Here is a 20,863-nt window from a genome sequence, read left to right on the forward strand (position 1 = left end):
CCACCCCAGCCCCCTTTAAACCCCCACTTTTTCTCCAGAACACTTTTTCTATGCCTTCCTCCACCCCCCGTCCGAGGAGCGCTCACTCGCTCGGCCGCTCGGCGAACTCGATCAGCGGTATCTCAGAAATGAAGGGGAGGGGAAAAAAAAAAAAAAAAAAGGACCTGCGTCCTGGAAGAGCGAGTGTGAGCCGAGCGGCGCTCACAACAGCGCCCGCAGACCGCTCGCTCCGGCCGCGGGCGCAGCGAGCCGGTCGCCCCGAAGCAGCGGCTGTTGGGCGCGGGTGAGGTGGGGAGGGGGGGCGGGGATGGAGGCAGGGGAGGGGAGCGTGGGGCCCCTCTCCCCTCCTCTCCTCCCAGCCCCTCACCCCCACCCCTTTTATATATTTTTTTTTCTCCTCCCAAGTTCTCTTGCCTCGCTATCCCCCCTTGAATCCGAAGGCGCCTCGCGATTGGGTGCTGGGGCCGGGTACGTCAGTCAGACTGTGACGTGCAGTCTTCCTGTTTCCTTCAGCTGTGTCTTAAAGTAAATCTTGTTGTGGAGCGGAGCCCTCAGCCGAGGGAGCGCTCGGAAATAATACACCATTGCAGCCGGGGGAAGCAGAGCGGCGCAAAAGAGCTCTCGCCGGGTCCGCCCGCTCCCTCTCCGCTTCGCTCCTCTCCTCTCCTGTCTCCCCTCTTCTCCGCCCTTCTCACCTCTCGCCTCTTCTCCTGCGCTCTCTCCGCTCCTCTTCCCACCCTCCCCCTGCCCACCCTCTCCGCTCTCCCGTCTCCTTCTCCCCGCCGGCCCGCTCGCGCGTGCCCGCACGGACTCACCGTCCCTTGTCCAATTATCATATTCATCACCCGCAAGATCTTTCCCCGTGCGTGTGCGCGCGCGTGTCCTCCTCTCTCCGCCTGCCCCCCCCCAAAAAGGCTCGGTGGGTCCCACTGCTCTCTGCACCGCGTAAGTATCTTCTCCCCCCCTTCGCGAGTCCCCTCCCCTTTTCCAGAATCACTTGTACCGGCTTGTTCTTGAATGAGAAGACCAGAAAAAGAGACTCCCATTACTCAGACCCGTGTACACATCTATCCCCCCCACCCCCATCCCCGGGAGAAAAGGGTGTTCTTTAGATGAATCATAATTTAAGGGGAAAAAAAATTAGCGTCTAAACAGTTTCTAAGCAGGAGCCTCAGTGGAACTCCGCGCTCCGCTCCTCCCAGTTCCTAAGAGTAAGTGATCCGCTTGGCTTTTTATTTCTTTCTCTTTCCTGCTGGTGGCTGGGGGGTGGTGTTGGCGATGTGTGTGTGTGGAGGGGGGAGAAGGCTGGTAGTGCTGGGCTTGTCGCTGATCTTCTCACCTTTTGTGTACTGTTTCGGGGGCGGGGGGGGGGGGACGCGGTGAGGAGGCGTTCGCTTCCTTTCCTTCTTTCTCTGGCCCTCTGCTCCGGAGAGAGGACCGCGAGGGGGACCGGGTCGCTTTTTGTTCGTCTGAATCCCCCGGGTCTCCTCCCCAGCCTCATCCTTCCCATCTCGCCCGGAGGAAAACTCCTGGGCTAGTCCCCACGTCCTCTCTCTTTGTCTTGTTTATTATAGCTGCCTTTCTTCCAGGCTCTTCCAATTTGCTTGTCATTTGCATACCTTTCACTTCTCCTTTTTAACCCCAGCAGAGGGCCAGGGAGTAGGGAGGAAGGGAGAGGGAGGAGGAGGAGGGGGTGGGGTGGAGGGGGGGCGCTCGGCTACTTGCCTCTGAAAACGCTGTCGAAGCCGAAATGTTGAGATCGGGGTTGGAGCAGTGGAGAGATGGTCCCGGGCAACGAACGCGGCTCCCCTCTCCTGAGCTCCCAGGACCCAGGGCTAAGTCAAGTTCAGTAGGGTAAGGTGGCACTGGAAGCCTCGGGTTGCGGGGGGCGGGGGGGTCGCGTGGTCGGAGGGGGAGCTGGGGCGCGAGCGCCGCGGAAGGATGGAAGGATCGCGGTCCGGGTGGGGGTAGGGGATGTTCTTGCCCAGCGGATCTGCTCGCAGTCAACGCCGGCGGCCGGTTCGGTTGGGCTGCTTCCATCTGATCTTGGTTCGTCTGGGTGGTACCTACAATTTTGCCCCACTTCGGAGGACTGGAAAGGGAGGAATGGAGAGGTGAGCGTGATTGCTACTGGGAAGAAAAGTCCGGAGGAGGGGGGAGCGGCGCGGGGAGAGCGGCTATCCTGCCTGAACAGACAAGGAGAGGGGGCGACGAGGGCAAGCTGGGGTCGGGGGGAGACATTCCCCAAAGCCCCCGGTTTAGCAAGTTGTTGGTCCTTCGGGTGTGCCCACCAGTTACTCCTCCGGCTAAAACTCAACATAGGTGGAGAGTGTGGATTGGAGGGGCCGGGGTGGGGGGCGCGGGAGTGAAGTTAGACGGGGAGTAGTTTTGGAGGGAGACTCACAGGTCTCCCGCCACTTTTTCAGCTTTTTTTTTTTTTTTTTTTCGGAAGTAGAGAGTCCTCCTGGCAGGCTGAGAAGAACTGGGAGGAGGGGTTGATCGACAGTCTTAAATAGCCCAAGGAGGCAGGTTGGAGTGTGAAACTGCTGTTCTTGGCAATCCAGAACCCACTCCGCCTGGGGGAAGGCTGAGAACTCACCTGCTTGTTTTTATTTTTCCAAGAAGGTCTGGTTGTCTCCTTGAGCTTATGAAAACAGTGCAAGCACAGGGTGGCCTTCTCTCAAAGTCAAGGCTAGAAGTCTCTTCTCTTCCTCTCTCCCCACCCCACCCTCTCTCCCATCTATAACCTCCCTTACCAAAAGGAAAAAAAAAAAAAAATGTACTTTCCTAGACTACGTAGGCAGAGGTCTATTAGCCCGAGGGCTGTGCATGGGCAGGGCCTGACAGGTGTGTTGTGTCAAGAAAGACAGGTGCAAATTTCCTCTGTGTCTGTGTATGTCTGTACCGTTCCAGACCACGGTGCTGTGCTCCAGGGTTGTAGAGGTTTATGAATTTATGGTTGCCCTGGTTAATAGGATTGTCCGGGCTAATGGGAACTAGGCTGTTGTTATGTTTTGAGCCCTGCCATGTGAGTCCTTTGGTTGGGGGTGGGGGACAAGTTGGTATGTGTTTGTTTATTTTTCTTAAGGATGTTGGCAGGCTTCTAGGGAGGCTGTGTCTCAGGCTTCTGTCTGCCAGGCAGCTGAAATTACCCCCCACTTCAGGCAGCAGGTGGAGGGACATTGACTTTCTCTTTGCTTCCCTCTGGTTTACGCCTGTCTCCCAGGTCTGTGGGGGCGTTGCGGGGGAGTGATGAGAGCTTTCTTTTGTACGTATGTGTGTGTGTGTGTGTGTGTGTGTGTATGTGTGATTTGGACATCCATGGGTAGTATGTGTAACTGCCAAGAATACCAAAGTGAGTTTGAAAGTGTTACTGTTGTTAATGCTTATCTTTTTAGCGTGCTTTCTCCCTGCCCAGAAAGAATAGGTATGTGCATAAACTCTTTCAAGTCGTATGTTAAATACTCTCATAAAGTAGAATGAGCCTGTCATTGTACCAGACATGTGCCAGATGTCCTAGTTAGTATTTTGATGGAGAAGGAAAATCTCAAGTATGTGAGAGGTAACTGTGCTTTTCTATTTGATGCAAGATGCAGGCAGTTCGCTCTCTGAAGAGTTTCTTGCAAGAACTTCTGAGCATTTTCAAAATTAAATGGGCTGTGGGTGGTGATGAAGAAAAGGGGGAGTAATTTGGTTAACCTGTCCATGTGCTACACCGTGGACCTGTTTCTGCAATGGTAAAACTAAGGAAGGTAAGGACTGTGGCTTCGTGTGTGAAGGAGGCTATTGAGAATTCAGTGTAGGCACTATATCTGGATTCTCAACATCTGATCTTTTATTTATTTATTTATTTTCTTTCAACCAGGCTGCTTCTTGAGTTGCATAGAATTAGATTAGATGGCGAATGGTTTTTGCTGGTTGGTTTGGTTGCTTGGTGGATGATCATTGTTTCATGAAAATGAGAGAGTGTATGTCATTTATTCTTTCAACTTAAACATCCAAGTTCCTCCTAATACTTTTCTTGGATGCTTTTGCAGTTCTTTCATAATTAATATGTCATCTATGGATATGTTCATTTGCTTTATTTTTATTAAGTATTTTCTGTGCTGGGCACTTATTGATATTTTTATGTGTCCATTATCCAGAATTCTATTTAGTTTAATCACCACCTTGTGGGAAAAATGTCATGCATACGTAACATTCATCTTTGTTCTCACTTTATTCATTCCCTAACATCTTTCTTCTGTAAGTAGCACTTATAATCTTAAAACATAACCTAGCTGCCAGGCGTGCTCTTTATTAATTCAAAGTGAAATAGGCCTTTTTTCATGAATTTCTTATAGGTATTGTTTGCATTTACAACTGTTAAGATAAGGAATGGTAAGGTTCAAGATTAATAAAAGCTTATAAAATGTTAGTAATTTAATAATAGAAAGATGGATTGTGCCTGATACGTTATAATTGGATTCTAATTAAGTATCCGTATATATTGTAAAGGACATATACATAAGAAATTTCTAAAACCTATTGCCTGGTGTATTCTAAAGCTTCAAAGGACAGTTAGAGTATTTCAGTTGTCTTCAGAAAGAAAAAAAATTGTTTCTTCTTAAAGTTATTTCTCACTCCCTTTTGTTTACTAATCTGGTGAATTATTACTTTTTAAATAAGTAGAAATGAATATTTTAGGCATGTTCCAGAAAATTGCTGTTTTCATCTTGCAGGTGAAAAATATATGGAATTTTTGATAGAATGGAGGAATTTTAAATGAAATGGTTCTGATTTGAGAACTCTATGATAGGAAAATTTAGAATCTGTTATAAGCTTTGACAATTAATTTAAGTATTAACTAATATCAAGTGGATTATTCACAGTAAACACCAAAGGCTTTCTTAACCTTATAGCAGGAACTTCTCCAAGGAGAAAGTTGCTAATTAGCAGAAATGGACTCTTAAATACAGTGAAGGGGACAGCTTGGTAGGGGGCCCTGGGGGGGCACGGCAGGGGGTGGGGGGGGAGTACCTAAATCAAGTCATCTGATTTTCCCCCTTGAATTACTGATTTCCAGATGGATTCACAGTGTTCTTTGTTGGTGTTATTCCACTTGAAATTTCATAAGAGACTTGACCCAAGTAGATCAGAGGCCCACTTAAAGGTGGTTTTCTAAAAGAAGTAAAAGCATAGGCTTGAGCAATTTCTTCAAATCATTTTATCAATCAAGACTGATGATCTATATAATCCAAGCAGGAAACCACTCCAACCATACCTTCTTCCCCATCTCATGAAAGATTTACCTGAACTATTTGAATAAAAACCATAGTGAACACATCTTTGTCCAGAATCTGGACTCCAGATAGAGGCGTAAAGGTTGCACCCCCTTCCAAATAACTTTTTCCCCCAAAACTTTCAACTTTTAATTTTGTATTGGGGTATAGCCTGTTAACAGTGTTTGGTAGGTTCAGGTGAACGCGAAGGGACTCATCCACCCATAAACTTAAAGCAGAGCACTTCACCACTTTCTACTTCACACTGCAGTGTTCCTTTGAAATCCTCCCCTGAAAATTCTTTTCTACTTACATTATCATCGGCTTCCTTAGGATTCTCCTTGTAAAGTTATCTGACATTCTTCAGATAATTCAGATTTTAATGAATGTTGTGGAGTCCTTAAAATCTGACTTGATTATACTTGGATGTTTGTTCTTTTCTTTGGGAAGAATCTGCTAATGTTAAGATACTCCTCATATAGAAATTATCAAAGCATTTGTGTAGTTAGATGCCAAGTGGTACAACCCAATATTTAATAATAAAATATTCTATGTAGATTTTCATATTAATTAAAGGAATAGAATATGTGTATCAATCGATAATACATTTGGGTTCAAATTCTGTATCAGTATTTTTCTACATACTTGCTGATATTGATGTTCACCAGTGCTGATCAGAAGGTTTCCCATTGCCAGGTTAAACTCAAGATTAAAATTAAATATAATAAAAATCAATAATAATTGTAGTTGAAACATATGGCTTAATACATATATTAATAAATAAGGGAATTTTTAAAAATCTTTAATGGGCAGGTTGATATCACTGATAAATTCATTCCATAGCATTCTCTAAATTCTGAACTGGGAAGTCATGGAAGCACTTTTGAAAGCATTTTCAGGTGATTTAACTTATATTATAGTCATTTAACAATGCATTTTCTTGTGTGGTAAAATATTCATATATACTGTTTATGAAACATGATGCTGATAAAGTACTATAGTCACTAGTTATTTTATTTAATCTCGCCTATAGCCTCCATGGGTTATAATTCCAATGTGTATGACTCCTATACCTTCATTTTTGAATTCAGCTCAAAGCTATATGGAGAGAGTTATTTATTCACGCCTATTAATATAATGCCTTGTTTTGCTGGATTATATCATTTTTCCTAGTTTTCCCATTTGTTTTGTCCTGATTGTTATGTCTCAGCTGTACATTTTACAATAAGACCTAAAAGACCCTTAGCCCCAAACAGAAACAAATTATTATTTGATCTAAGAATGCTGACCAGTTGAAAGAGAATTGCAAAAATCAGTTTCGTTTGGGGAATTTTAAAGAAGTTACAGGATATTTTCTTCTTATAACACCCAACGATCATGTTTAATTAACACGCATTCGCCACTGAAGATGAGCGTATCATTTCTTTCCACCTTAGAAAGAGCACAGCCCTCCTCTTGGCTCAGGCATGAGGTGGGGATGCAGCTGTTGATACCTAGGCTAGAGGAGAGGAAGTGCAGTTGACGCAGAGGTAGAGGCAGCTGGGAAAGGAAGGATGGCTGTGGGTGACCTTGTGTTCATCTCTTAGACCAGCATGTTGTTTCTGAGCCTCTCTTGCAGAGATGCTCTTCCTATAACAAGGATGGGTAGGAGGAAAATCCAGATAGGATGTTAGGAGGAACAAGGGAAGAAAATACTGCAGAAAGTTTATTTGACATTTTGATTGGAGACCTGTGTGCTTTTCAGGTGCTATTAAGGGGAAAATGATTTACACACAAAAAGACAAGAGGTAAAATTTTTAAAGAATGGCAATGAACTCTCTTTTTGAAAAGCTGATATATACACACAGAGTCCTCCTTGCAAAAAACGTCCCCCTCAATATGCGAGTCTTTCTGAGCTTTAAAATAATTCATCTTTTTTCTTGTTTGTCTCAGTTTCCCCCCCCTTTTGCTCTCACTTGACAGCTGTACCTGATTTATCAGATCTAACATGTTAGTGAAATATTTGCCATTGGATTCTTGTATTCCGGAAGCCAATTTCATTTATTAATGTGTGAGGGGTCACAATCATCTTGAATTCAATTTTGAACTCTAATGCTGAAGTTATCAAGATCTGATTCCATTCCAAGTTTAGGAAATTTCATCCTGAGGCACACAAAAACTATTTTACCCTCAAGCATCCAAAAAACATATAAAGAAGCATCGTATTGCTTTCTTGACACTCTGAACCAGGTTTTATTTAAAGGTTGCATCTTCATAGGAAAACTGGGAACAAGGGTTGCAGGATGACATCTTTGTCACTTAAAAAAAAAATACACACTGCCATCTAAGCATTGAGCTTTTTCTTGATTTTTACAGGTTATTTCATGCTGAAATTATGCCTATTTGCATGGATAGTCATTCTTTAAAACTAGCCACAGATGCAGTCCTAGGGAGCACGTAGATGTTTTTACAGGTGAACCGAGAGAGATGGGAGCTCTTCCAAACACTCTGCACGCTGCCTTTGGCAATAGACCCTGTTATTGTGAAGATGTGCTCTGTTAAGCAAACGTGAAGTTTAATATTAGATAAATCTCGTGTGAAAAAAAATTTTTTTTCGTTTTCTTCTTAAAACATCCATTGTAAGCAAGGAGATGTGACATCTTAACGTTTAGACAGAATTGGGGGTTAGCCATCACTGGTTAACACCACAAAATATGTCAAGTGCCTTTTATAAAATGCAAGGAAGGATATTCTTTTTTTATATTGTGTTCCCAAGAAACAATGGAAGTTCATATGCAGAGACAGTATTTCCCTTTCTCACATAGTTAATTGACGTTATCTTCTTTCTCCTTTATGTATCTCCTTTCAGTCTTTTTTTTTCTGTGTCTTTTTGTTCAATGTTTTAATTTGGCATAAGAAATAAGATTCACAAGTGGTGTATGTTAAAGAGTTTCTTCAGGCATTTGAAGTATTATTTTGGCAGATGATAGGAAAAAAAAAAAAAACTAGTACTGATGATGTATTTATCCTTGCCTAACTCAATTTATTGTTCCACATATGGATTTCTAAAATGTGATAATGTCCTTCTTTTGCACTGAGTCCAACTTTAAAATTTAAGTCATCAAAAAGACAAGATGAAAATTTATAAATATTCTCATACTTACATTAAAATCCAGCAACAGACACCATCTTCAGATGTGATTTTTAGTATTAAAAAAAGCGCATATCTGTGCTAAATAAGCAGACTTGTAAAATGAGTATTTGTGCATTTATTTCCATGTTAAATTGACCATTTGTGTTGGAAAGATGCTGATGGGAGTGTTCTCTTCCCCATTTCACATATGACAAAAATATTTTAAAATTCAGTAATAAAGGATGTATGTGAAATATTTGCATTTTTTAGACTCATTTCCCCTTAATAGCATTAAAGCCACAATAATTCTATTGCAGAAATGGAATTTTTCATTCAGATTTCATGCATCCTCAAAATATAACCTTATTTCTTAAGTATGGACCACTTTTATCTGCTTTTGTAATATGAATCTCAGTGCCCAAAATTTAATCAATTGGTTGTCAGAGGCTGTGTTCTTATAATCTACTGTTTCTTCTGAAGATAAACAGTATCATTTTAGGCATTTGTGAAAGAGAATCATATTACTGGTGCTTAAGCAGTTTTTGCTTTTTTTTTTTTTTTTAATCTTAATCCATCTTAAACCAGTGGAGCAGAAATATTTAAAAATGTTTCATTTCAAGCAGAGTGCATAATAAATTGCAATAATTGTAATGTGCCATAAATCCCAGAGCCTATGCATTTTGCATTTGATTCAGGATTGAGGTCAGGAAATTTGGAGAAATTTAAAGAAAATGATTCATCAGTCCTTTTGTTCTGTTGGCCAGGGTCCCGGGATTCTTGAGCTGTGCCCAGCTGACGAGCTTTTGAAGATGGCACAATAACTGTCCAGTGATGCCTGACCATGACAGCACAGCCCTCTTAAGCCGGCAAACCAAGAGGAGAAGAGTTGACATTGGAGTGAAAAGGACGGTAGGGACAGCATCTGCATTTTTCGCTAAGGCAAGAGCCACGTTTTTTAGTGCCATGAATCCCCAAGGTTCCGAGCAGGATGTTGAGTATTCAGTGGTGCAGCATGCAGATGGGGAGAAGTCAAACGTACTCCGCAAGCTGCTGAAGAGGGCGAACTCGTATGAAGATGCCATGATGCCTTTTCCAGGAGCAACTATAATTTCCCAGCTGTTGAAAAATAACATGAACAAAAATGGTGGCACGGAGCCCAGTTTCCAAGCCAGCGGTCTCTCTAGTACAGGCTCCGAAGTACATCAGGAGGATATATGCAGCAACTCTTCAAGAGACAGCCCCCCAGAGTGTCTTTCCCCTTTTGGCAGGCCTACTATGAGCCAGTTTGATATGGATCGCTTATGTGACGAGCACCTGAGAGCAAAGCGCGCCCGGGTTGAGAATATAATCCGGGGTATGAGCCATTCCCCCAGTGTGGCATTACGGGGCAATGAAAATGAAAGAGAGATGGCCCCACAGTCTGTGAGTCCCCGAGAAAGTTACCGAGAAAACAAACGCAAGCAGAAGCTGCCCCAGCAGCAGCAGCAGAGTTTCCAGCAGCTGGTTTCAGCCCGCAAAGAACAGAAGCGAGAGGAGCGCCGACAGCTGAAGCAGCAGCTGGAGGACATGCAGAAACAGCTGCGCCAGCTGCAGGAAAAGTTCTACCAAATCTATGACAGCACCGATTCTGAAAATGATGAAGATGGTAACCTGTCTGAAGACAGCATGCGCTCCGAGATCCTGGAGGCCAGGGCCCAGGACTCGGTGGGGAGGTCAGACAATGAGATGTGCGAGCTGGACCCGGGGCAGTTCATCGACCGAGCCCGGGCCCTGATCCGGGAGCAGGAAATGGCCGAAAACAAGCCCAAGCGAGAAGGCAGCCACAAAGAACGAGACCCCGGGCCCAACTCCCTGCAGCCTGAAGGCAAACACTTGGCCGAGACCTTGAAACAGGAACTGAACACTGCCATGTCGCAGGTGGTGGACACGGTGGTCAAAGTCTTCTCGGCCAAACCCTCCCGCCAAGTTCCTCAGGTCTTCCCACCGCTGCAGATCCCCCAGGCCAGGTTTGCAGTCAACGGGGAGAACCACAACTTCCACACCGCCAACCAGCGCCTGCAGTGCTTTGGCGATGTCATCATTCCGAATCCCCTGGACACCTTTGGCAACGTGCAGATGCCGGGTTCCACAGACCAGACGGAAGCCCTGCCCCTGGTGGTCCGCAAAAACTCCTCGGACCAGTCTGCCTCCGGCCCCCCCGCCGGCGGCCACCACCAGCCCCTGCACCAGTCGCCCCTGTCGGCCACCGCGGGCTTCACCACGTCCACCTTCCGCCACCCCTTCCCCCTCCCCTTGATGGCCTACCCGTTTCAGAGTCCAATAGGTGCTCCCACCGGCTCCTTCTCGGGGAAAGACCGAGCCTCTCCTGAATCCTTAGACTTAACTAGGGAGACCACGAGTCTGAGGACCAAGATGTCGTCCCACCACCTGAGCCACCACCCCTGTTCACCAGCACACCCACCCAGCACCGCGGAAGGGCTCTCCTTGTCTCTCATCAAATCCGAGTGTGGCGATCTTCAAGACATGTCTGAGATCTCACCGTATTCGGGAAGTGCAATATCCTTTCATTTGCACCCCACCCCCACCCCAGCCCAAGGAGAAAACAAACCGAAAGCCAAAAGTCTTCCCCCAAGGTCAGGTTTACCCAGGGTTTTAGAGTCATGTAGATTCCTGTCTTCTCCAGTCTGCCCTCTTGTTCGGAGGCATAGGCTTTTATCAACACGTGCGTGGGGCTTCTGGTTGCACAAAAGCTTTACAGGAAACCAACATCCCTGCAACTTTCACAAGTTGTTGATTGCTCCCAAGCGCTCCTATTTCATCTGTGCTTTTGCAGCAGTGTTTTTTTTTCTGCTGTTTCTTCCCGTATTATCTTCTTCTTCTTTTTCTCCCTCAAGAGTATTTTTAGAGGATGGGGGAGGGAGGAAATCTCAGTGTAATATTGCACTCATCAGATTTTAACACAGTAAGACTCATACTGGAGTAAAGTCAGTTTCGAGATCCCCAAGATTCCGTAAGAAGAATTCTCCCTTTAGCCATCTAGAAGGCTCCTGGTCTGTTTAAAGAAGGCCTGATTAAATCTTAGGAGGAACAGTTTGCTGGTGGGAGGCTGCAGTGGGAGAGGATGGATGTGGATGGGGAGTTAGATGCTCTCCTTATTCTTTAAGGGGGATTTTTTTTTTAAAGGAAATATACAGGTACTAATTTATTCAGACGACATCCGTCTCTCTCGTTCACCCAAGGTCTGTTCTTCGGGTCTGGTGCAGCTGCCTCTATGCATGATTAACCTCTGTTCAGCCATACACAGAAATCTTTTGTCCTAACATACACAAAGCAAATTATTTTGGAAAGCAAGAGAGCACAATTAAATATAAAACTCAGCTGTATTCAACTTTAAAAATGCCTCTTTTTAGGTCTCTTTTATATTTTGAACCTGACTTTTGAAATGCCAGTTACATTTTTTCATTAGACCTGTCCTGAACTCTAGTTATTTTTAACTCATGTTTTTTTGTTTTCTCTATAAATTGGTCCTTTCAGTAAATTTTTAAAAAATCGTGTGGTTGTTGATGTTTTGGGGGTGTAGAATAGTAGCATTTGGGGGCAAGTAGAGGCCTGTTTCTTTTATAAGAAATTGTCAGATGGATATAAAATTTAGCTATTAAGTTGGCTGTTGCTAACGTGAGGGTTTTGAGCAATCGTCTTGATGACTAGAGATTGGCATTTTCATATCTAAACCCACTCCAGAGGCTGCCATGTAAGGGCAAAGTCCCAGCTGTGGTAGAAATGTGTTTTCCTTGATATGAAAGTCATCTTTCCAGCCTATTCAAGATAGCAGCGAAGATTTTTGATAAGGTGAATGTGCGATACACATATAAGACCCACTTGGGCAGTTAAGCACAGAGTCTCTTTTTGTAGAGAGGAAGAAGAGGATAATGTCTGGAGGGAAAGATGTGAGGACTTAAGACGTAAACAGATGAGTCTTGGTTTGGTTGCTGATTTACAAATCTTAACTTTCAGAGATCTGAGGTTGAATCCACCAGTACTGAATCAAAGCTGTGCCAGGCACCATGTCATACACCTCATAAGCAGGCAACAAACATTGGTCAAATTGGAATATAGCTGTTGGTGATGAGAAAGGCAACAAACAAAGGCACAGGCATGAATTTTTTTTTTTTTTTTTACACCTTGCAGGAGAGCTTCTTCTGGGGCTCATACCAGGCTCATGTCCAGGGCCAGACCCCATTGCTCCTCGGAGATCTCTTACTTCATTTTGAAGCCAGTTGTAGTGATGGTGGGTTCTCTCTCTCCTCACTGTCTCTGTCTCACACACACACACACACACACACAGGAAAGGGACATGCCTATTTGGATGACTATTGAAGCCAGGTTTCAGTCCTATAAGGCCATACTTAACTCTAAAACTCAAGATGCTGGTTTCTGGTTGTTGTTTTTAAATAAGTTGAATCTTCTAAGAAAACCATCTTTGGATTGCTGAAAGTGTTGCTTTTGCTCCTGTCTCACCCTCTCTAAATCCCCTGAGGAATTCTGAGGATTTGAATAGGAAGAACTTCCTTTTCTTTCTATACATATCAAAGGCTTTAAAGAGAATTTAGTTGCTGCTTCTTCAAAGGAATGAATAACTTCTTTCTCTTATGGTAGAAGATTCTGCTCAACAGGGATGGTTTGGAAACACCTGTGTTCCTATGAAATACTAGTTGCTTACACCTGGAGTTATTTCTTGTGTGTCGCTAAATAGTTTTGGCGTCTTCCTGCAATTAATGATTACATTTCCTTCCTGCTGTCCTTCCAGCTTCTGTTTCTTTCTCTTTTCCCCTCCACAACCTCGCCCTGTTAACCATTTATCTCTTTGCTATATTGTTTCTCAGGAAAAAGATAGGTGAGTACCATTTTCTGGATTCTACACAGTTCTGAAGGCAGTGAGAACAGGAGTGTTTGTTGGGAGACTGGATGTCCTTTTCTCTCGTCTCTGACTGTGTGGCAATGAGTTCTTCCCTTGACTTTCTTGATGATGATGCCTAGGCAAAATTCTCAAGCTTTTAGTTCAAAGAAATCTCTAGGAATCACAGCAAGTGAGTGGACTTCAATTTAGGTAGACAAGGCCATATCTGAACCTGTTATGCAGTTATTCTTTGAAAAGCTCAATCGAAATGAGGAGAAATGGGATGAAATGGTATCTTCATGATTTCCATTATTGCTTTTCTCTTTAGTTCATGGCTTTCCAAACTGTAACAGATAATTGAATACTTAGGGAACGATTCTTTCCCACCCCAAAGGCATCATCTGTTTCTTTGAACAAAGGAGCCAAGATAAGAACTATCAAGGACACCAGCTTATCAGATAAATCCATTCCAAGTCCCGCACATAAAGGGTATATGTTCTATATCATGGAATGCACTACCTTGGTATCTTTTCTGATAGAAGGGCAATAGTGAATGTGTGCATGGTAAACTGAATGTCAGTGCACCTGCCCCAAAAGCTCATGTCTTGGATATAAAAATTTGTTCAGTGTCTTTGCAAATGAATCTGTTTAATCAAATATTAAGTTTTATTCAAATTCCAAAAGAAACAGCCAGCCAATTGTTTTTCCTCCTGATGTTCCTTGTCATGCATCCTCTTTGCATCTCAAGAAAAATAGCCTTGTTCGGGCCTCAAACATTTGCATGCAGCCAAGTAAAGCACAAGAGCCATGTTCCAGGCGCGGTTAAGACATGCAGGTGAAGAAACTGAGCCTCTGCACCCCAGCAGCCAGCTTTCCCTGGTGGGCTTTTAGGGGGAATGTTAAAAAATACTTGAGGTTCAAAAAGAAAAATGGCTTGATGATTTGAAGCTAAAAATCCACCCAGAAGACCTGAATTCAAAGTGAATTTCTAAAATATGAATGAATCCATAGAAGTTGATTTTTTACTATTTTGGAAGTCATGTGGGGCCACAGGAGTTAGTTATGTTAGGTGTATTATCTGTAGGGAAACATGACTATTAAAGACTGGAACACCCTGGGTTCCTCTCTTCTCCCTCCCTCTGATTATGAAGTAAGTACATTAAAAAAAAAATTCCGTAAACTACACATCCCATTGATTATGTTAAACTTCTGGTGGAGCCACAACTGGCTCTGTCTCTTTATGACATGTGAGAATTTAGATCTTTTCTGCCCATTTAAGGTGTCTAAGGGGAAAAGTCTCTTAGAAACATAGCAAATCAGAGCTTAAGGAGAAAGCTAAAATCCTCCAGATTTTAAAAACGTTTGAGAATTAGTACTCCCGGTCTATTTGGTTGGCCCTGCAGCACGTAAAATCTCTAGGCACGATTCAGGATTCAGTTGGGGAAAGAAAGAATTTTCTTCCTGCAGGCTTCACAACCTCTTATCCTCCCATTTGCCTTTTTGCTGCCTCCACTGCTCCTCCTGCGGCTGTTGTTTAGGTGAGGTTGTACCCTGCTTGGTAAACAGACAACACTTACATTCTCAGGTTGTTTGAACACCGTTTTAGGTTCAGCTGCAGTCCCCTACTTCTCTGATCTTTTATATTCCCCAGCAGATGTCTTTCATTAATTTATGGATTTATCATCTTTTCTTCTTTTTTTTTCTTTTTCTTTTCTTTTCCTTTTTTTTTTTTTTTTTTACACCTGGCAGCTGTCTCAAGTTTCAGCAGTTATTGTCTATTTTGCATTATACATAGAATTGAATGTCATCTGTCTTCACAAAGCTATGGCTAAGAGAATTGAGGCAAAGCCACATGAGCTGCCGGGACAGATCTTGTTTGCGCTCCATCCCCCCTCACCCCACCCCCCCTTTACCTCCTTAATATTTATTTGTGCTCATTTTCTTTCCTGGCCTTGAATGGAGCTTAGCTCGTGTTCAGTACAGCTGTATGTTTACTGAATCTATTCCATCATGAGTCATTGTGCGTGTGTAAGTATCCTGGAAACAGCTAGTGCTTTCTTGGAAGAACAGTTGCTTTTCAGCACAAGCACTTAAAAGGGAAATTAACCAATTGGTCAGTTCAGATTTATTTTGAGGAGGAAAAGAAAGGATTATCTAACTGTTGGCTTTTAAATCTTTCATTAGCTATTTTTAATAGTTTATTAGAAACATATATTTTATGGGAATTTTATCTTCATTACATGATGAGCAAGATATAAAGATGCATTCTGTGTTCTGTTGCCACTGATCAATTCCAAGTATTTCCAACAGGAAGCATTTTAAAAAAAAAAAAAAAAAAAAAAGGACTTGAGAAATTCAAATTAGGATGATTTTGTCATGAAATAAAAAGCCTCTAAATTCCAATCAAAAGAAGATGGATACTTTGCTCTTTTGTTTTTTTTTTTTTTTAATAAAAATGATGAAAACATCTTAGCATAATTTAAAGACATTGAAAGCTCCAGGAAGTTTTGGTGGCTCAAGAAATCTCTGAAAGCCACAGCAAAGCAGTTTGATTTGTATGAGACCAAATTTGAAAAGATTTGGGACTTTTCCCCGCTAATAATTAAATGTACCAAGTTGTTTGAATGTAGCCGGTCTGAAAGAACAGATTAGAACCCAGATCTGAGCATGTTTGTTGAAGTTTGGACTTGCCTAAAACTCTTATCACGAGGCAATAGGAGACAGCTTGCAACTATTATTTCACTTATCCATTTGGACAGATGGTCCTGAAGTGTGCCGGGCTCCTTTAGTCCCCTCTCTCGGTCTAATGGAGGTTACTGGAGGGCCTTTCAGCTCTTTCCTTGGCACAAGAAGTATGTCAGTCATAAATTATCGTCTTTGTAATCATTAAGGATCTCAAACAAAAACACAAGTTCAGTTAAGCTGCTTTGGCTTACAGATCTCACATCAAAATTTCTTTCTTCAGTGTTTAGTGTTTATTTTCAGTGGAAACAAAAGGCATTAACTTTTCAATTCGCAGACCAAGGTGATCTTTTTCAAATTGCATGATACTAAGGGGAATGCTAATTGATCAAATTCTCGGCATTATATTTGGTTAAGCCCCCTGTTATACGTAGACAAGAGCTTATCAATATTAATTCGATTACGCTTCTCTAGGAACTTCCAGGTTTCCCTCTCTGTTCCTGAGGTTGGTCACGCTGCACTTGATGGAGGTCATTTAGAAACCTTTACCTTTCTTAAATATCTGTGTTTATTTGTCCTTGCTTCCTGTGGTGTGAAATGGTTGTGGAGCGTGTTAGCCAAGCATGTGTGTGCTTGTGCGTGTGTGCATACAACCACACGTGCACATTTTCTTTTCTTCTTTTTCCCTATTTATTTATTTTTTTTCCCAGACTCTTTTAAGAGAAAATCCTTAGAGAAGCTTCTAGGAAGGACCCTTAATTGACCTTGTGGGGGACCACATTGATTTTCTCCACGTGCGTCTTCATTTCTGATAAATTATAAAGCCATTAATTTGCTGAGGAAATGGCAGGGCCAGGCTGCGGCACAGATGTGACCAGAGCCATCCCCGCTCCGAGTGTGCTGAGGAGTGCCAAGAATCTGGGGGAGAATCAGGAAGCCGGGATTGTTATGGTTAGCCTCACATTCTCTTGGGAACTGTTTTAGTTGCTGCTGTTTACAGATCTAAAAGGTAATGATGTTTCCAGATAAATAGGCCTTCTTATTTTGGGTAAGTGGCCATTTATTGATCTGCTAACCCACATTTATTGATTTGTTAGCCCCAACCACTGTGCCACTCTCCAAGGAGTTAACTATAAATCCAGGAGAGGCAAATTGTGTCTGGTTTTGGATCCTCGCTTTAACAAAAGCGACACCCCCTCCCTGTTCTCTCAGTGCCCAAACTACCCCTCCCAAGTTTTAGCTATTATTGAAAAGGAAACAATTAACAAGATATAATAATAAGATAGGAAGAAAGTGAGTCAAGATGCTCCCTTATATTAGCACTAAAAGGTAAAATGTGAAGCTTGCCTAACAGTGATCAAAATAATGCATTTTGTATTTTCACTTACATTAGTATAATAATTGGATGTCAACTGCAGAGAGCAAAGAGAAGAACAAACAGAACTGTAATGCAAAGAAGAAAAAAACTCTCATGATAAGAGTTGTGCATTACCTGTTGGGCGCATTTGTCTCCTTAGCAACAAGTGAACATATAGATAGCCTAAGGACCTCAAACGGGGAATAAATGTTTTGCCATCCTCACCAGGAAGTCACCAAGATCCCACAACTAAATCGTGCATCCTCACCATTATGTTTGGCAATTTCTGACCAGCAATGGTCATTCTGAGCCAGCAACAGCAAGTTAGTGATGGATTCCATGGCCAGAGTCGTTTATCTTCCAGAATTCCCATGGCTACTGGTTGGGCCTCCAGACTCCTGGCACGGGGGAGGGAGGGATGGTAGGTACTTGTGTTTCAAGAAATTATCTCCTTAACCAACTGCATCCTACATGCAGGAAGGATTGTCACCCAATCACTTGAAAAAAGCAAAGCTCATGTTCTTTTATACCCGTTATCCCAGCTCCAACATGCTGAAGACCTACTTCTCTGATGTAAAGGTAAGGATGTTTTTCAGTATTAATGTTTTCAATTTCTGTGCACGAGGTAGTCATTTGAACACTTGGAAGTTAATGGGGATGAGTGTGGGGCGGTTTGGTGAATACACCTGTGTTGTAATTGATTTAATGCACTTGTCCCTCGGTCCAAAGCTGTGCCAAGCACGGAGGCTCCTTGTGTACTAAGACCAAAGGACTGAGCGCACAGATTTTCCTTCTAGTCCCGGAAACTTCTCCTCTGTCTTTTTGTGTCTGAGTAACTCCTTGGAAGAAATTTCAGCTGGTCCTGGAGGGATGCGCTTTAGAGAATTTTTTTCCTTCCCCTTGGCCACAGTGAACTGTTTCTGTTTTTGTTTCTGATAGTTTCCCCATATTTGTGCTTCGGAAAGCAAACTCTAGCACCTCTTTCTCCCCCCTGTCGAAAGGAGCGTACATTGAAATTCTCTCTGCAGTAGCTGCTTAAAAACAAAAGTGATGATTGTCTCTTATTTACAACTTAATTTGTTGTTGATGTAGAGTACACTGAGCATAAGGAGAATGAATAAAGTGACAGATTCAGGACACATTATTCAAATGAGGATATGAAAGCTGTCGGCCTACAGCTGCAGCCTCCCTCATTCTACAGAATATGGGGACCTCCTGGTTCTGTGTGTGTGCGTGTGTGTGTGTGCACGCGCCCGCGTCTGTGTCTGTGTGGGGGTTTTAAGTAATTGTTTGCAACAACTTGATGTTGTGTTAATCATCTGTAACTTTTTAAAACAGAGATTGGGTTTTGATGATGGTAATGACACGCATGGTATCATTATCCAAGGAACTCGATAAACATTACATTAGCTGAGATTAGTTTATTAGGGCTGGGTACTCTTCCCCCCAACCCTCCCCTGCCCACCCGCCGTGTGTAAAGTTCTTATCTCTGCCATGGAGAAGCCATGATCTGCCAAAACGTACTGCCTTCTCCAATGCTCCCCTCTCTCTGCGGTGGGTTTTGTACCCGATGCCTGAGTTGCATCACTGGCCCCCTTTTGCAGGCTGACCCATTGCAGACTCTGCTTCACCCATGTTTTACTTGGCCTTGAAAGAAAAGTTCTGTTTTCCGTCCTGTTTGCTTTTGAATTGTGTAGCAACTTCAGCCTTTTATCTCTCTCCTTCCCTGGCCGAGCTCCTTAAGTGGAAGGCATGTTTCCTCCTCATTCCATGCCAGCAAACTGGGCAGCATGGGAAGGCAGAAACAGGCAGGATCTTGAACCGCTGGTTAAGCATCTTTAGGCAAAGAAAGGTCGAGGGCCACAGTGGGCTGGGATGGGGTTTGGACCTTGGTGGGGTACCATCGGAAGCTGACAGATTGAAGGGCTTTTGCCAATTGGCTGAGGAGCGACCAGTTTCTAGAGCTTAGTTCTTCCAGGAATCCTCCCAATACTTTAGTTCTAGGAGGGGAACATGGAGCACAGGGAGAAAATTGTTACTGTGTACATGTGTATATGTGTGTGTGTGTGTGTAGGTGTCCATGTTCCCTCCATCACTCCTCTTGGTACAGTGATCTGCAGTGTTGTGATATAATAAAACAGTGCTTTATGTTGTCTAGATAGCACCCTGCAGCCAGAAAAAGTCCAAAGAGCTTTACAAACTGCATACATAGGGATCAGTCACCTGTGATTGAAATGCAGCCACCTAGAGGGTGGGAATCAGCAGCCTTTCTGAGCCTGCAGTACTACTCAACAGGAGATGTAGATATTAATACTAGAAACATTCATGTTTTTGCCCATGTGTGGTATGGGGAAGGTGAAGGTTGGGGGAGACTGTTGATTTGTAGCTTTATAAATACCAGGCACTGTAAACCAACAAGAAATTGTTCCCATTCCTTTAGAATACATTTAGTCATTCAGCTTTGCAAATAATCACTCACTCTATGTAAATAACAATTAAATACCTGGATGACTATTTCATTTTCTAAAAAAGCACTAATATTCAGATTATAGATTCTATCCATTCTCTATCCATACTGGAAGAGAAGGCCGTTAGAGTGTATGTGAGCCTGGTTAACTCCCAATTATCTACTCTAATGGAGGGAAAGAGTAGGGCATGTAATGCAAAGCGGAAAATCACCAAAGGTCATTTCTCTTTTATTTTTGGAATGAATTATACATTTTTAACTTTCCTAATTGTGTTTTTTCTTTGGCTAGTAATAAATGAATTTGTATTCCCTGAGCTTACACTATTGATAGTGGAAAATCATGCCTAGAAAGGCCAGGCTAGTCCAGGAAAGGGGTTCCAGAAACTTTCTAGAAAACAATGGCAGAACATTCTTGGATTTCTTTAATATTAAGGAAAATTCAGAATTTGAATGTTGATGATGTATATACTCATGTGTATTATATATATATGTATGTATGTATGTATGTATTTAGTGTGTTTGTCTATGTATATACACACAACCTATCTTTATCTAGATACAGATATGTAAATGTGGATGCTTATTTGTAAGGCTGAAATAACTGTTTCTCTATATATAAATATATGATCCAAAATTTTATTTCAGTCCAGATTTAAGAAACCACAGAATTGGGAGATTCCTAGTTATTGCGGAAGAGGCCGTAGAGCTTTATCAGAAATGAAACCCCGCATCTTAGATCTTGAAAAGGACATATCCATGTGTCTCTGAACCAAGCACTGTTTGTCTCAATGACACATGTATGTACTTGTTTGTGGTCACATACATGAAGAGAAAATTTCTAATTCTAGCAAAATATCCCTTTCTAAATCATAAAGTCACTTTATTTCAAATAGTCATTAGAGGCTTGTTTTGCAAGTGAAAAACCAAGACACACAACACAAGTGGAAAATCTGTTGGTGAATAAGTTAGGGTGTAACTATTGATCTCAGACACAGTTGGGAGGCAGTGCTGGGCTGAGTGAATCTCCAGCCAGTGTCAGACAAGACCTGCCAAGACGATGCTTCCTCCCTTGTATCTGTCTTTGGAA

At 42.8% G+C, this 20,863-nt stretch overlaps 1 protein-coding gene across 4 annotated transcripts in view; it reads left to right on the forward strand.

The window, feature by feature from the left end:
* The first annotated feature begins 483 nt into the window (after nucleotides 1–483).
* Nucleotides 484–20,863, forward strand: part of PROX1 (prospero homeobox 1) — a 53,781-nt gene continuing 33,401 nt past the window's right edge. For 2 of the 4 annotated variants that reach the window (XM_070384770.1, XM_070384773.1), the window contains exons 1-3: nucleotides 484–945; nucleotides 9,138–10,929; nucleotides 17,781–17,888. In XM_070384770.1, coding sequence (XP_070240871.1) covers nucleotides 9,205–10,929; nucleotides 17,781–17,888 — 1,833 coding nt within the window. In that variant the 5' untranslated portion in view covers nucleotides 484–945; nucleotides 9,138–9,204. Of the gene's footprint in view, nucleotides 946–978; nucleotides 1,212–1,725; nucleotides 1,855–9,137; nucleotides 10,930–17,780; nucleotides 17,889–20,863 lie in introns of those variants that run through there. The other 2 variants (XM_070384771.1, XM_070384772.1) reach the window with 2 other exon arrangements.

The sequence above is a fragment of the Bos mutus genome, chromosome 16, assembly GCF_027580195.1.
Source record: "Bos mutus isolate GX-2022 chromosome 16, NWIPB_WYAK_1.1, whole genome shotgun sequence".
Classification (NCBI taxonomy): Eukaryota; Metazoa; Chordata; class Mammalia; order Artiodactyla; family Bovidae; genus Bos; species Bos mutus.